Here is a 17,067-nt window from a genome sequence, read left to right on the forward strand (position 1 = left end):
TAGTTATTTATCGGAAACCAAAGTATCTACGGAACAAGCGACAGATGGACCGATTAACCAACAATAAGCAAAACAATATTATGCACCCCCTCGTCTTTGCATGGGACAGGGCGGGGGGGGGGGGTGATAAATATTAATAAGTGGCCGTTTATGATGGGCGTTAAATAAAAATCATAACTTAAAGCGTGCGTTATTTGAAGTTTTAGAATATAAACAAGTTAGCATGTATGTATATTTAGATACCACAAGTAATCGTTATAAAGCTATTTTTAAATTTGTATGTGTTTGTGATGCTATATCTATTTAAATTTAGGTAATGTTAAACCGTGTTAAATAAAATCTGTAAAAAGAAGATAATTTACATTTCTGCCTAACAAACGGCCTGTAAACAATTATACTACAACACAAATCATGATCTCGTCTTAAAATATATATAGTAGGTTGTATCTACATATTTAACATTACATGTACATATGTCCGTAGTAGATGTTTTTAGCAGAAAAAAAAGAGGCTCATTTTCCTCAGTTTTTACATAATTTGTTGTAGCCTTATGAAATCAGATGTCCGAATTTGAAAAAAAAGAAGAAGAGAGAAATGAAGGCTTAGCGGTCTTTCTCAGAAAAAAACGGATGTCTTAGACAACATTTATTTTTCTCTCACAAACCTGAGACTTCAAAAGAAAACTTATTTGATATCATGTCATAATGTAAGTATAAAGTTTTAGGTTCTACTTTATACCGGCACCTCTATATTCAATAAAGAATGGATATTATAAAAATCAAAACATTTACAAAATATGTTCACGTACTATTCAATGCAACAGTAACTTAAGATCGCCTCGGCCCGCAATATTTCGTTTTCTCTGTGCCCTATTCATTTGACAAACACTAGGCAGAGGGTCATTACGACACTTCATGGATTGAAAGATAGGTACTGTGTTCTGCACTTTTAAATGCTGTATGCCACTTGTTGCAAAGTTTAAATATTAGATATTTGAATAATGGTATTAGATTTCGGGTCCTTGAACATATGAAGAACCAATGTACGGTTCAATTTTGTCATAAAAGATATGATGATAATGATAAAGTTACGGATGACACAAGTAAATCTCTATCTAAGACTATTTAGATCATGTCCATGCTGATAGGAGCAAAACAGACTCTAAAAACTTCGATGTTTTGAAACATAATTTTCGCAGTTGATTTGATAACAAAAACAAAAGTGGGGTTAGAGGGGATGGGCCTCCGTTGCCGAGCGGTTAAGGTGAGGGACTTCGAATCACTTGTCCGTCACTGTTGTTGGTTCGAAACCTCACTTGGGGTAAAGAGTTCTTTGATGTGTGGAAGGCATCCGGAAACTAACCATTGTGCCCGCCCACGCCTGAAATATTACCCGGAGGGGCACCTGGGGTTGCGCCCTGTAATTGTGTCGGTGTGACGTTAAACAAATGAAAAACCACGTGGTCCTACCAAGAAAGATGATTATCAAAATCAGCCACAAACCTGCAATGTTATGACTCTTATGGGCAAGAAAAATATTATCTATGACATGAAATAAGCACGCAGTGTTTAAATTGGACTAGAATGAGCTTGAACTGAACAGTGTGAGATAAAGATGGAAATATTTTACACAGGCGTTTCACAAACATTTTATTTGTACCATTTACGGAAATAAAATCATCGAATACCTTACTAGCGATCTCAATGTCATCTGGCTAGCTATATAATGACTTGATTTGTTTCTGTTTTGTATGAAAAAGTCAGTAAAGCATAATTTCAATTTAAAGTACTGCATATTGACATGCGTAAATGTAAATGTTGGCCATATTAATAACAACAAAATATTTAAGCAAGCAATATTCTACAAATATTATTTTGATAGATAAGAAATAATTGAAAGTGTTATAGAGTTGATATTATATTCCCATTTCTAAGCACACACAACCCCGACATCTTCATCGTGGTGGCAATCATCATCACCCCATCTGTTGTGTTTACACAAGAGCAAGGATGTTTCTGACCCAGTACAATTTACTTCATCAAGGAATACTGGTCCAGTGCCTCGACTGACACTGGTGTTATATCGTGCATTTGAACTGAAAGTAATAAAGTTGAAATATCATATTAAGGTACATATAATACTTCTGGAATGACTGAATGCATGTTCAGCTTGTTTGCCCTGACCTACAATACGGTTACAGCATTTTCTTTTGGACAGCAAATAAAAATAGCAATATTTTTTATATCCCATATGTAAGGGTGTGTCGACTGCATACGTGCTTGTTTATATTTTCAATATAAATCTAACTTGATCATCTGTTAGGCATGAAAGTCTCCGTTGTATTGAAGGGATTTTCCCTTTCCAAAAAAGAGATCGTTAGTTTTTAAAAAACTAAAATATAAAATATTGCATACAAAATGTCGTAACAAATCCGCATACAGCATTCCTAGGTTCAACCGTCGCTTCCAAAGTGTCTCATTTTTGACAGAATTTCTGATTGTTCCAAAACTTCTCTATCTTACCGCTATAAATGTACCTTTTCATTTTTTTTTTCAATTATTACATTAAATACGCGTAGACCTGTGACGAACCGCGATTCTTGTTAAAATATAATTCAATACAAAGTTATGCAGAAAAAAGTCTTAAACGTTTGCATGATCATGTTCTATGTGCATCACTACAATTTCATATAAATAGATCTAATTACAATACATGACGTGTTGACGTATTACAGATATAATGGTGCCATCAAATCGTGGCAAAATTAATGAGCAATAAAATATACATATTTCCTGACTGTATTTCTTTAAATACGGAGAATTAGGTGATAACCAAAGCTAAAATCGGTTTAGATGCCGAAAAAAAAGATAATTTCTTTAGTAATAGATATTCCAATTAAAATTCATATTTTTCATAATAGAAATTGAGGTTTCGAAAGCTTAAAAAGGAGACATTTCCGTCCCGAAAAATCTTTAAATTGTCTGTCGAGAATTAAAACAAAAATACAACATGTCCTTGAAGTTGGCAATACATAAACTTAAAACAGCCCGTGATCTAAAGCTGTAAACATGAGTACATATTTTACTTCTAAATGTAGGAATCACCATGTGTATTAACGTGTACAAAAGTGTAAATATCAACATACGTTGGATAGCCTAACATTCTGCACACAACTTTAGCGGCGTTGTTATTAAATCTATCGTCACACACTATACCCCAATGACTACCGTCGATAGTCACCTCCACGCGTCCTCTATGGGAAGTGCTTCCTCCAACAAGACGGATGTGCAGATCTTTTAAATAAAAATGAAAAATACCTAGGTCGTTAAAATCTAAATCGTCCAATATTGGATAGGAGCATTGAGTATATTTTTTATTTATTCAATTATTCTCACAGCGTTATTGAAAAACAAAGCCTTAACATGTTGTTAACGTCAAGTATAATAAAATTCAATGAACATTTCAAATTGTCGAATAAGGCTTATACAACTTCTGAAAATTATTGACACGTGACTTTTGCTAAATTCATTGCTGATCCTATTGCAAAAATAAATCATTTTCAACATTCTAGAAACCTACTAGCAAAAGACACGTTTTCCAATTCAAGCTACAATAATTAAGGTTTCAGTTAGACCATTGAAAAGAAATAACATGCAAATCTTGCACATAGCCAGTATTAAATCTAGTAGTTTCTATATGATATAATGTACAACATTTCACTTTATTTAGAAATACGGCATATTAGTAATCCAAGGTAAAAAATTTATAAACACAAAATACAAAACCTATTTACTGCTATTGTTTAGATAAAACTGATTGATGATTATTCGTGGTATAAATTTAATAAAATGTGAAAAAATGTCATTAAATATTTTACTTAGTATACACGAAACTCCAACTTCGTCGCCGATACCACAGTTGCTTGTGCCCCAAGAACGATGAGAACAGTCCTCAAGGCTCATCTCCGAGCCGGAACACACTACGTCGTCCAAAAGTATAGGCAATGTTCCTTGTCCAAAATGTGAACCAGTGTATATGTGTCCACCATCCCTGACACAAAATGAAATTTAACCATTTTGTCATCTTAGATGATTAGATATATTCTTACAAGTGTACTGGAGAGATCCTCAGACATTTTATATGTCAAAGATTAACGAGTTACAGTCTTAAGACCAACTAACCCATTTTAAGATATTTTGGAGTAGACCTTGCAATAATGCTAAAGACCAAGTTTGATGAAGAGCTGTCAGGTGGTTCATGGGACGTAGTCATTTAAATGTATTTGTAACTTTTGCTCTAGCAGCCTCTAGAAGGACAGTGTTCTTGGAACTTGCCACTTCCTTTTTAAATCCTACGTGCAATTATATTACGTTATCTAACATTGTTTTGTACAATACGGCGAGTATCCATTCGAGTTAAAATAATGGAAGAGCCAATTTGCGAGTCCAATATGTTTTTCGAATGTCTATGAGTCCAAACATATCCCGTATTGTACAGTACAAGTTTAAATAAAGCTTTTATTCTATACTTATTATCCGAGTATAAAAAGGAAAGTAGTCAGACGGACACGATTCCATCTTGTTTCGCGTCAGGCGTTTATCGGTGTTGATATTCCTGCGTAGTACAGCACTTTTTCAGAAATGACACTATTACTATAAGGTATAACTATTCATACTAGAAATGGTCTCTTCATTATTCTTTTATCGAAAAGTCAATAAAATATTTACAATGCAGTTGTAAAGCACATATAAGGCCTTCTCAAATGAAAAGAACTGCCAAAGTAATTGTTCGCATTTAAGCAGCTAAACCAAACTTTTCCCGTAATCTTTGCTGTAGTATGATGTACCGTGTAATATAATATTAAATATATTTTCATAAAATATATTTATTACGGTATTATAAATAAAACCTGCATTTACCATGGTAAGTTTAACATTCTACAAACATACAAATAAATCATTCATCCTTTACATTTAATTGAAGGTTTTCCTTTTTATCTTTACTTATTTTATTTATATATAATTATTTATATATTGTTGTTGTTAAAAGGTAGATCTAAATGTTTATACAACATCAACAAAAGGGACAAATTCAACAAAAAGCCAAAAATGAGTTATTGTAAATAATAGCGTATAGCAAAAATAAGTGCAGCTCGAAAAAAAATGTTCCATAAAGATTTACGACTTAAAATGTCATTTTTCATAATTTTCAATGTTTTAATTTGTCTCAAGTGTTAAACAGAGGTCTTTTTCCGTACCCACCAACTACATTATACTTCTGAAAATCAGTGTAAACTATTGTTGTATATTTCGATCGTACACAATTAGATTAATGTTAAATTTTCATTTCAGTAGTTTAAATTTCTATTTAGATTTATTACTATTACACCCTAAGCATATCTGTTGGCAGTGAACTTCAGTATATTTGGTACTATATGCATGAACATAAAAGTAACAATACAGTGGCGCATTGACTTTGTTTTTATTGACGAAGACATTCAAATGTTATTCCAATTTTGCCAAGTTAATTAACGGGACGCAACTTCAATATAAGGGCATAAATTTACTAAAATATCATTTAAAGTGCATTATTTTATGAAAAGAAGGAAAACGCAACAAAGTCAGCCTAATTTTGTTTAATGACAGATTGAGAATGAGATTTGCTTAGAGGGATTTTGGTATCTTATTTTAGTTATTTCTATAAACGCACTAATTTTACGAAGCATTGCAATAGCATTTTGAAATTTACTGGATGGTAACGGTTTGCTTTAAGGGGCTACCTATTTGGCCATACTTATGTTCAAGATTGTTCCTGTGTATCAAGTAAAATGACTGTTTTCAATAAATTGTGGTTATTTAAATATCATTTGACTGTTTAAAGTGGCGAAATACATACGTACTTTAAAAAGTCCAATGTGTACAACAATTTCTTCCTTATATCTACAATTCTTATTCTCTTTCTTTCGCATGGATTAACTTGATCCAGCGCTGTAACGATAAATCATCAAGCCAACTAACGGCGGCTGTTGAAATAGAAAACACTCAAACGTCTCATCAGAACGGACAATTTCAATGTGTAGCTTCCGGTCATATGCACGTTTTCCGACGTCATTATCACAGGATTTAAGGAGACGCATTTGGAATACTGCTTTTATTAGCTTCGCCTGCTTAGAGAAATGTTAAAACTATATAATATCTGTTTGAGGAGACAGGTGCTAACACATGCAAGTGAATGTGTATTTGTACACTAATCACCAAATGACTGACTTGCTCAAAACCATACCCGACATATAAACTGTCTAGTTAATACCTATGTTCTTCAACCGTGTAATAAAACCTATATGTATTTCAATTCACTAATATGCACTATTTCCACCAGAGCCACACAGGTATTTTTTAAAGAAGTGACACTAACATACATTGCAAAACAAATATGCGTTCCTGGGCACAAAATCACTTGAAATAATGCTATATAAAATGCACACATTTGCTAGCAATAGTATATCATTTTTATAATCATTTATCACACAAAGGCAATAACAGAAAACTATACTATATTAAACTATTTACTCCTAGAGGAAAAGTTAACCGTATGACATACGAAAACCTAAGTCGAAATTAAAACTTTTCGCAATAAAAACGTTTGCTTCTAACTTCAAACTTGGTTTCCACAGCACCAAACTAATATAACATAGCACTCCTTATGAATCATGTAGTTCCAATGCAAGGGCATTTATCAATTTTTTTTTTTGGTGCTGTACCTTCTGCCAAGGCACTGAGTACATGCAAGTTTGGTTCATAATGTTTTTATCCGTATGTACATGAGCATTTTGTGTGTTAACATTTCATATCTATGTTACCACTACGTGTCTAATGGATATAGCTAGTGAGCATAACATTTATTCATAGGTTTATGTGTCCTTGGTACTTGATGGAACGAAGACTGAGGGCTCACGCACTGGCACCAGATCAGAAAGAAAATGCCTCCGTACGTGTTATACCCTACCCCTAGGTATTCTATAAGAACCACGGTCGTGAACGGGAAAATATACTAACCCATTTCAATCGCGTATTTCATACCTAAAACACGCAGTTCAGTAAATGTGTACTATTGATATTAAACAAGCGGTAATTTATTTTCCGTTGTGTACCGGTCACATTTCTTCAATACTTCTTATCTTAGAAAAACAACGTGTAGTTTACAGTTTTTTCAAGGTACACAAAAAACTTGCTTGAACTCTCCTGGTGAAGTTCCGTTCTAGATTACAGACACACTCTGATTGGCTGATGTGAAGATGTATGTCAGTCGTCATTTTACTACACGTGTACGCTAAAATGTTTATATGCAGCATAAATGTGCAAAATGAATTAAATAAACAAAATAGATGTATACCAATGTATGATTTCAAGTTCAAAATCATATAGAAGATGAATTCCATTCATCATGTCGAGTCTTATCGTAAAACTGTGAATATATTGCATTCTGTTTTTGTTTGTTTACATTTCGTTTAACATGTGCACACTGCCGTGACCTCTAGACCGGATGTTCATTAGGGGAGTTCACGCAAGTTTTTTCTGTAACGTTGACAAAAACATAAAATATATGGAGCATCTCTGCAATATGGAATATTGAGACAATGTGACTGGTGCACGATGGAAGATAAATTATCGCTTGTTTAATATCAATAGTACACATTTACTGAACTGCGTGTTTTAGGTATGAAATACGCGATTGAAATGTGTTAGTATATTTTCCCGTTCATGACCATGGTTCTTATAGAATACCTAGGGGTAGAGTATAACACGTACGGAGGCATTTTCTTTCTGATCTGGTGCCAGTTGGCTCACGCTGAATATTTGCAACAGACGGTTACACTGCGGTGTCGCATTTTGTTCCGTTGTCTGCTGGTTTTACTGTCTATACATTTTGTGTACATATCAACCATTGCACACCTATACAAACACTTTTGTATGATTTTATTTGGGATGGCAGGGGAGAAGTGTGTGTGTGCGGAGTAGGGGCTGCATTTTTGGAATTTATATTCGATTTCTGTCTGAGTGTTCGAGACATCAAGACAGTTTTATTACTATGGTATTGATCTGTGACTTCGAGACGGAGCTTGTAAATAAGTATTGATAAAAGCTGTGTCGTAAGACAAGAATTTAACAGCTCTTGATTGAATAATTTTTGGGCTCAAGACTCATATCAGAAGCACAAAACAGTCCGTAACTGCATGTTACCCCTGAGATTAACTGAATTTTTTCTCCTGAAAATTTTCTCCTTTTGCTGGAGATGTCACATATTTTTGCAATTTCACATAATGGTATTGTAGGATAATAGCCAAATTATACTGAATGTGTTTTTCTTTTCTGAAATTTATTTATTATTAATAATTAAGTAAATATTTACCATATTTTTTCCTACCAAGAATGATAGTTTTCCTTTGTTAAACCGATAATTGTATTTACTTTATTAGTATATTTCTATTTAGAAGTGAAACTTTTTCTTTAAAATTGTTTCAAACATTTAACATTATATTTTTCTTTATGCTAGCAGTTAAGAAAAATCAAAATATCATCTTCTGTAAAAATAACAACAAGCATATTACTGATATTAACTACACTGAACCTGTTGAAATTACCTCTATTTTGTTGACGTCATAACTCCGCCTAGTCGCGGACCTAGAGATAGATTATTTCAAATAACTCGTTAGAAGACAGCTAATCGATGAAAAATCAAAACAAGATTCACTTTTGCGTCGGTTGGGTAAGTAGCTCCCACAGAGCATGAAGTATAGGATCAACGTAATTTAATAATTAAGAAAAGTGGATGGATTTTGATATTATATTCTAATATTATTCTCACATTGGCTTTTAACCTATACGCCTATATATCCAATTTCTTTAAATTCCTAATTTTATTTCTTTAGTAATTTCTAATTTCATCAACCAGAAAATCTATAGATCGAGTTTAAACTTATAAATAACTAGGCAAAAACCATACTTTTTACACCTTACATTTATTACAAGGAAATGAGTAAGTTATAGTGACTGTATGCTAGTGGTTTATTTAAATTTAAAAGTATTTTATTGTATTTGTTATTAAGCATATATACAATAATATGATCACAAAAGTAACATATACAAATGAATTGGGCCAAGAGTTATATCAGCCCATTCCACATGTGATTTATGTACATGCTGTATCAATAAATACTGTATAAACTAAAGCGATACGTCCATTTAGGAACATTAGTAGTAAATAGCGAATCAAGCACCACAACCGGGCTCAGATAATGGCAGAAAAAAGAAATCTTTCTTTACCAGTAAACTTTGATGAATTTTCATGTTTTATGTAAGCCATTCTCTGTTTTTATTTTATTGTGGATCTATGCCTGACAATTTGTTATCATTTGCAAGTAGATTTTTGGAATATATAAAAATGTAAACAAACCAAATTACATATGTATCCCTCTCCATATTTCAGCTGTCATTTTTGAAGAAGTTCCGTAGTGGTATCATGTCAGAAGATACATGACACCTACTTTTCTTGGTATTTTGTGTTGTTCAAAGGTCATTTAGAACATAAGGTGAGTAATTCTTATTCAAAATTGGCCTGGCTATGCACTACAACTCTCAGAAGTTTTCATTAGTCTGTATAAATTATATAGGTTTTTTTTTTACCACTGTACAACCTTTACTAAATATGTAATATTTACGTAACACTTCAATAAAAATAAGGAAAAAACAAACTTATTTGTTTTGAATTGATACTCTCACGGGAAATTAACATGAATAAACGCAGTGACACTGTTCAAGATACAGTTACCTGGGCAATCAATTGTAGGACATATTTCAATTTCAAACGAATCTCCTGCGCATGTTTGAAGAAGTAAACTTGACACAGTGCAGTTACGTTCTCTTCTTCTCAGACCGACGCCACAAGTCATACTACAGGCATCCCATTCTCCCCATTCTGTCCATTTACCGCCTGGCACATACAGTATAGATTTTAAACATGATCGCATTCTTGTGAAATTATATTTGATAAACTTACTGTGAGATCTTTAGCTAAGATTCCACAGAAGAATACTAAAACATAGTATAAAATTGTGAAAAGTAGAAAACTCTGTGAAAATTACAAGATGAACATGCAAGGTCGATATAGTAATAGTGAAAGGCTATTTTCAACGATTACGAAATACTTTGATGGGTATCTGGAATGTATTTTTTTTTTATAAATGCATGTTGCATCCACATTTTGTCTTTGCCCTACGCTTTCTGAACCATTTCGGTTTTGTAGCAAGCAGTCGAGTTTAAAATAACTCTAAAACTGCCCTCATTATTTTCTTCTACGAACTTTTTCATAAAATACTTAACATGGTTTAGGACAAAGTTATTTACTTGTGCACATATGATCCGCACAAACATCATAGTTTATGTTTTCACCGAAACAGTGGTCTCCAAACAATGATGGGTATGGATTATTACAGTGCCTGTCTCGTCTTCTTAATCCTATCCCACAAGATGTACTGCAGGTACCCCAGTCAGACCACGTGCTCCAACCACCCTGCACTTTTAAATTGCAAAGTCAAACTTTTAATATTTGAGAAGAACCAATAACTTAAGGTAGTTCTGCACGTTCGGATCAATATATTTCTACAATGTACAATTCCATTAAACCCTGATATTTAAAAACTTCTGACTTAACTTAGCAAATAAATAATGGGGTCGTATGCTTGATGTTTTGCTAGATTGATTTTTAAAAATAACTTGACTTCACACAGGTTTCATAATGGCAGTCTATGGGGAAATCACACTTTTGATGACATTTTTGCAGATAGATTTCTACAGTTTGAATTTTAATGAAACCTATCACAATTATAAAACTAGCATACGTCTATACTAAAGTGAAATAAGATATATAGGCCTGTTTCATTGTTTTTAAAGTATTTGCCTATGATTAAAAATACCCGCACATTCCAACCCAATTTTTAGTATTGCGCAATAGAAAAACATGTCAAAATTGTAAATAAAGCCAGTCTGTTCAAAGACATGTTTTCCACAAAATAATAATTCTGTTTGAAAAAAAGTTAAATATTGGTAGCAAACAGTGCATATTTTTCAATTACATGTGTAATCAATCTGATCTTTTTCCGAGTTGTGTTGGTTTAGTAATAATACGCTTAAGTGACCCATGTCCTTTGATTTTATGGACAAAATGCAGGAAAACATGAACGTAATTATAATAATAGAAAAAACGCAGGAATTTTAATGTCAATTAAACAATATTTATAAAAGAAAAAGCAGATGTAAGTTTGTTCACAAAGAAAATATATAATAGAATAAGCATTTTTCCAACCTGGACAGCGGTTTAGTGAACATGTTGTTGTCTTTTCAATGTCTCAAACACAATCGATGCCTCCATTTTGAGGCTTCGGACAAGCGCATTGTCTTGTTCGTACTTGCGTTCCATTCCCGCATGTGACATCACAGTTGTTCCAAGGACCCCATGAACACCACTTTCCGTCAGCTGGGAAAAGCATTCATGTTGATATTTGTTGTTAACATGCATGCGCAATACAACGCCATGACAAAAGACAGTGCAGTTCTAAATTCTTCTATGAAGTAAGTTTGTGTCATTCAAATGTTTTCTATTTTGTACTTGGTAAATTACTCAATTATCAATACTTTTTATTTTAATTACTCCAGTTCTATGGCTTTTGCAAAAACCACAACGATGTTTGATATAAAAAATTTAGAAAATAAATTTATGTTGAAGAAGATATAAACATAGTTAGGTACGATTTTTCTACAGATTGAGATACCCCTTTCCGCGAACTTTCTCCAATTCTTGTTTAGATGTAAACCAAAAGAACATCCTATTTTATGCAACAAAAAAAAATATTAAAAAGATAGGTGTGTTAGTGTTAGACATTTGATTTGTTATGACGGAAGAAGGAGAATGATACAAATATACGTGACAGTTACATATACCTAAAACTTTATTATAAAACATTTCAAACTAGGCTGGTTTTCGTGTTACTTTTACCAGGTCTGGTTCCTTCCCCATTATCACACGAAACTGAACAAACGACACAGCAACAAATCAAGGACGATACACTACAACAGTAAAGAAATACCACTGCTTCTGTCAGTTTATAATATAAAAAGACAAATAATGACAAAAACATTTAATAAAAACATGTAAAAGGGAGACAGGATCAGTAAGAGTCTGCTGCAAGGCTTATTTACAAAATAAGTAAGAGCCTTGAATAAAGTGGCAACACAAAGCAGACTCCTCATAGAGAGGTAAAGATAGGGCTTTTGTTTGTGCTACATATTGTGCATTTTGGAGTATTTTCAATGCAATTTACTTTTTGAAAATTTTCCAAACTTAATACTTAATTAATTTTATCAATATGTTTAATTTTAATGGAATTTAATTCATAGCTGTTTCAGTTCTTGGTTCTCATATTTAGGTACCAATTTTAAATTAGTCATTCATTTATTCTGTCTTCACCTTAAAACGAATATGATGACATACCCGAGTAAATATTGCAGTAGATATATGTGAAATGTTAAAAATTCCAGTCTGCAGAGAAGAATTCTTGGAAATGTCTTTAAATGGGTCCTTTGTCTTTATACTATTTAGCACACGGTGAATTTTGAGGTGTAAATTACATGCCCATTTGATTTCCCAAAGTTTTAACATGTCAAGATCTAGCCATATGATCCTTTCCTTGGAGGAGTTATTGACAGAGATGTCGTTGGCGAATAAATGGACCCATGAAAGTATGTTTAGGCGGGTCATTTATATACATTTTAGAGAAAAGCATTCAGTTTAAGAATTTTAAGAGAAGTGTATCCCACATTTTTATGGAAATGAAAATATCAAGGGAGCCTAATTTCACCTTTGAATTCCTTGGACATTTCTAGTGACCTACGAAGCTCGATTAGTCTGCAACTGTAGACATTATATCGAAAAAAATATTAGATAGAATTAAATAATCAACTTACTGACATTACAAAGATTGCAGTACTTTCTACAGATGCTTTTAGCTTTTGGAATGAGCAAAGGTTGATTGCCGAGTCAAGAAGTGGGCAATTTACACCTTTACTGTCGTCACACCAGCTATCTGTAACAATAATATTTTCATCGTTTTAGTCCAATGCATCGAAGTAACAGTACGAGTACAATTTTCATACAGACTTCATTTAATTGTTAAGACCTGCTTATTTTCCCGATATCTTCAAAACGTACATTCAGCATTATATAGATAGACACTCTTCAAGATAAGTCAACAGTTGTGAGGTAAGCACTTATGGAATGAATTATATTTTTAAAGACGTCATTACAGATATCAAATTTATGATTACAGATATCACACTTACTGTTATAAATACAGGATTTACCATACAGGATTTACCATTGACGATACAAAAATACGGAATGGGATGCAGTATCAACCTTACCATTACAGATATCAAATTTGCAATATCCTTTGCAGTTGTCATACGCCCACGTGTAATATCTATCATCAGTACAAAGATTGCCAGAATCAAATTCGGCACAGTTTGATAGTTTATTTTCACAAAGTTGGTTCGCTGAAACTATGTACATATATGTGAAAGTTATTTTAACTCATTGTAGTATAAATACTTAATAAGTCAAAACATTTTCTTTCAAAGGTAATATGATCTCAAAAAAAAAAACAAAAGGCATTTCATCTTAAATCCTAGAAAATGTATTAAGTTTTAGTTATATAAGATAAAACTGTCTTTGGAAAACCGGATGATTCTGTCATAAATAATATTCTAGATATACTTGGTGGTGTGCATAATCCACAGTATAGAGCACAGTGTGATTTTGCCCAGGCCTCGTAGGTCTTCTCGGTACATGGTGTTCTTCCATACTGACTGCACGTATCTATTGTATCTTCACATACTTGAACAAAAATAAACTACATTAATTTTACATTCTTCCCGAAACCAATTATATTCAAACTAATAGGAAACTAAACGATTGAGAAGTACGTCATATTTTGTCATTTATATATTATATGATCCGTCAATCAGATATGGCAACTGAGTAAATAAAATTGCTCATGATTAAACGGCAAAATATTCATAAATCTTAAATCAATTAACTCTAAGCATAAAATTTACTTAGCATTTTGTCATGCATTTATGAATGATTTACTTACCAAGTGATGATGTAGACGAAATATTTACGTACAATGTCACTGGCACATTCTTCGTAGGAGCTGAAAATAGGCAGTAAACTTGTTGGGATTCAACCAGTTGATTCATAATGCAACAGAACTACGAACTATATTTTTATAGTATTTTGTAAATGGCGGACATTTATATTCAGCACACATGAGGATGTAACTTTATATATATTGTTACATCATTGTTAGGATTGATCTACCCTAGACACTGTTCACCATCAATGCTATTGTTTCATTATTTCTTTATTGTATGAAAGATGTTACCAACCTACGGAATCATGTCCGTGCCATTTTAATTCTCTCTTCACCAACGCATTGTCGCTTTGTCCAAAAACATTTAGACATTCGAGATTTAACAATCCTCGCAAGGTTGAGTCGATAATTATCGTCTTAATTTTCGCATGTCTTTTTTAATTCTCGCATCGGGAAATTAAAATTTTGCTAAAATAATGATACACAATTGCGAGAATTATTACGCATTTTGACTCCTGTCTTTTTTATTGACTGATAGGGACGTATGGATTATTTTTTAAATGATACAAAAACACGAAGTACAACTTTCAATATGTAACATTCTAATATGCTCTTCTCTTTTAAAACACCCTTACGCTAGAATGACGTCACGTTAACGTGCGGTGACGTCAATGTTTTTGTTGCGACCAAGAAAGAGCGCTTCTATATTCTATTTACTGTTTTAGATTAAGGGTATATTAGAATCGAAATAATTTATACCAAAACAGTATTTTAACACTATTAATACACTCGGGCGGTAATACGTCGTACATATAATTTCATTCGGGCTTTAACCTCGTGAAATTATTACGCTCGACGTATTACCGCCCATCGTGCATAAATAAGTGTTAAAACACACTTTTGCTATAAATTATTTCTTAAATAAAATTGCCTAAGTAATAAAAAATTTAACTTTTAGATTTACTCAAATACATTATTTAATTCTTTCTTATTTAAAATTTGAATAAAGCTCTATACACTTTTATAAAACGGAGTTTAGTAGCATGTTTGGGCATCAAAACATCAACAAAGAGTCAGAGAAAACATGTCTCGCATACCTACAGCTGCTACTGTCGGATTCCGTTGAAAATCTGGTGAATTTGTTGTAATATTGCCATTCAATAAGAAACCTCCTGTTAAAGGAATTTATAAAATCAATATAGAACAAAACAAAAAAACATTCCCATAACTGAATCATGTTTTCTAACATTAGTGATCCATCCCGAGGTTAACGTTACATATATTAATCAAGAAGTTATTATAATTATGTTAAGATAACATTACTTAGATCAGTCATTTGAATATTCTTTTAAAACACAGTTAAATATTTTTCTCGGCAATATTGAAACTAACAATTAGTATCACTAACCATTATTCCAGTTTACTACATGGTACTTACGTGCAAACAATGGTAGAAATACCACTGCTACAATGACTTCAAGGTATACATAATCTGAAACAGAATTGTATTTCAATAAAGAGTTTGAATGTTTTACTGAATTATCTATATAATTTATGCATAAAATATCCAATATTCTTTCAATAGAATGATAGCTTTTCCTACCTAAAGTCATAATTCAGACGGCGATATTTCGTGTTCAAATTTGTACATGATGCGTGCATGCTTCATATATAGATAATTCAAAAATAGCCCACATTTAAGTGCAAAGTAGAGATATCACTGCCTTTGTTGAAAACCACAAACTCTTTTCTTAAATATAGGCGGTTACAATAGTTTAGCACTGAGACAAGCATAGGGCAGTACTTGATTATAGGTCGGTCGTTAGATAAGAATACACGTGGTTAGTTGCAGGTCTTGACGTTCGTATGTAATTATAATTTAGTCACACCCAAAAAGAAAACAATAAAACTTTAATTAAATTTATATAACAGGTTGTAGCATTAAAATCTGAGGATCGTTACTGCAAGAAAAAAGCATGTCACATCAGCTCCATTTTCTATTTCATGTAAAGTAAGGTGATTTATTTGTTTGCAACTCATTTTATTTGTGATTCTATGTTATTCGTGTCCTTTTAACATTTTATGTAATATTTACGTGCATGTACGTGTAACATAATATGAACTTCTATTGATTAAACCGTCAGTCAAGATGTAACAATTAAAATTTTATTTCCAATCCACTGTCCATGCATGAACGGTGGTCAACAGGTTTTGATATTTTAAGAAAAAATATGTTGTCTATAAAAGCAATAGTTTATTTTATCAAATAATTGTAAGTATTCTTTCAAGACCCTAACAGAGTAAGAACCGAAGCAGTTTCATTTATAAAAAAATACATATAAAAATTAAAGCAGACTCGAGTGGTTCAATCACATGTTTGCTGTTCAGTATCGATTTTAGATATATCATTGTTTACCAAAGGAGTACTAGTATTGTCTGTGACAGCTTTGGTCGATCTGGCCAGAATAAAGGCAAAACGTGCATAGAAAATATATATTTCTTTATGACATGTTTCTTCAGTGTTACTGTTTTATTAATTTACTGACATTGGAGCTAAAATGATTTTTTCTCATATACTTTCAGACGTCTCAGTTGTTTTGATACATTATTAGTATCACACATGTCTGGTGCTGAAAGCATGCTTACCTCCTAATGAATAACATCCAATATAAAGTTTGTATTTTAAATGATTGATGTGGACTTCTTTTTACGGTTTATTTTGGTGAGGAGGTAATTGAGCCAGGTATTTGTATGAAAATACTGGCAAAATATGTCACATGCCATTATGCAATTCATATCGAATCCAGCACGATACTGCAGGCAGTTTCATTTTGGAAAGCTAGCTCTGCTGGCGTAAGTGC

General features: G+C 32.6%; 1 protein-coding gene across 1 annotated transcript; it reads right to left on the reverse strand.

Annotated features, from left to right (window-relative positions):
* Positions 1 to 1,631: 1,631 nt before the first annotated feature.
* Positions 1,632 to 15,866, reverse strand: LOC123534264 (uncharacterized). The gene is made up of 13 exons (XM_053519605.1): positions 15,810 to 15,866; positions 15,645 to 15,698; positions 15,304 to 15,378; positions 14,207 to 14,266; positions 13,828 to 13,947; positions 13,476 to 13,613; positions 13,020 to 13,138; positions 11,362 to 11,532; positions 10,404 to 10,574; positions 9,829 to 9,990; positions 3,878 to 4,050; positions 3,146 to 3,293; positions 1,632 to 2,095 (listed from the first exon to the last, which is right to left on the reverse strand). Exons 1-8 carry the CDS (start codon positions 15,817 to 15,819, stop codon positions 11,374 to 11,376), a joined length of 735 nt encoding a protein of 244 aa, XP_053375580.1. The 5' UTR covers positions 15,820 to 15,866; the 3' UTR covers positions 1,632 to 2,095; positions 3,146 to 3,293; positions 3,878 to 4,050; positions 9,829 to 9,990; positions 10,404 to 10,574; positions 11,362 to 11,373.
* Positions 15,867 to 17,067: the final 1,201 nt, after the last annotated feature.

This window comes from Mercenaria mercenaria, chromosome 12 (assembly GCF_021730395.1).
Source record: "Mercenaria mercenaria strain notata chromosome 12, MADL_Memer_1, whole genome shotgun sequence".
Lineage (NCBI taxonomy): Eukaryota > Metazoa > Mollusca > Bivalvia > Venerida > Veneridae > Mercenaria > Mercenaria mercenaria.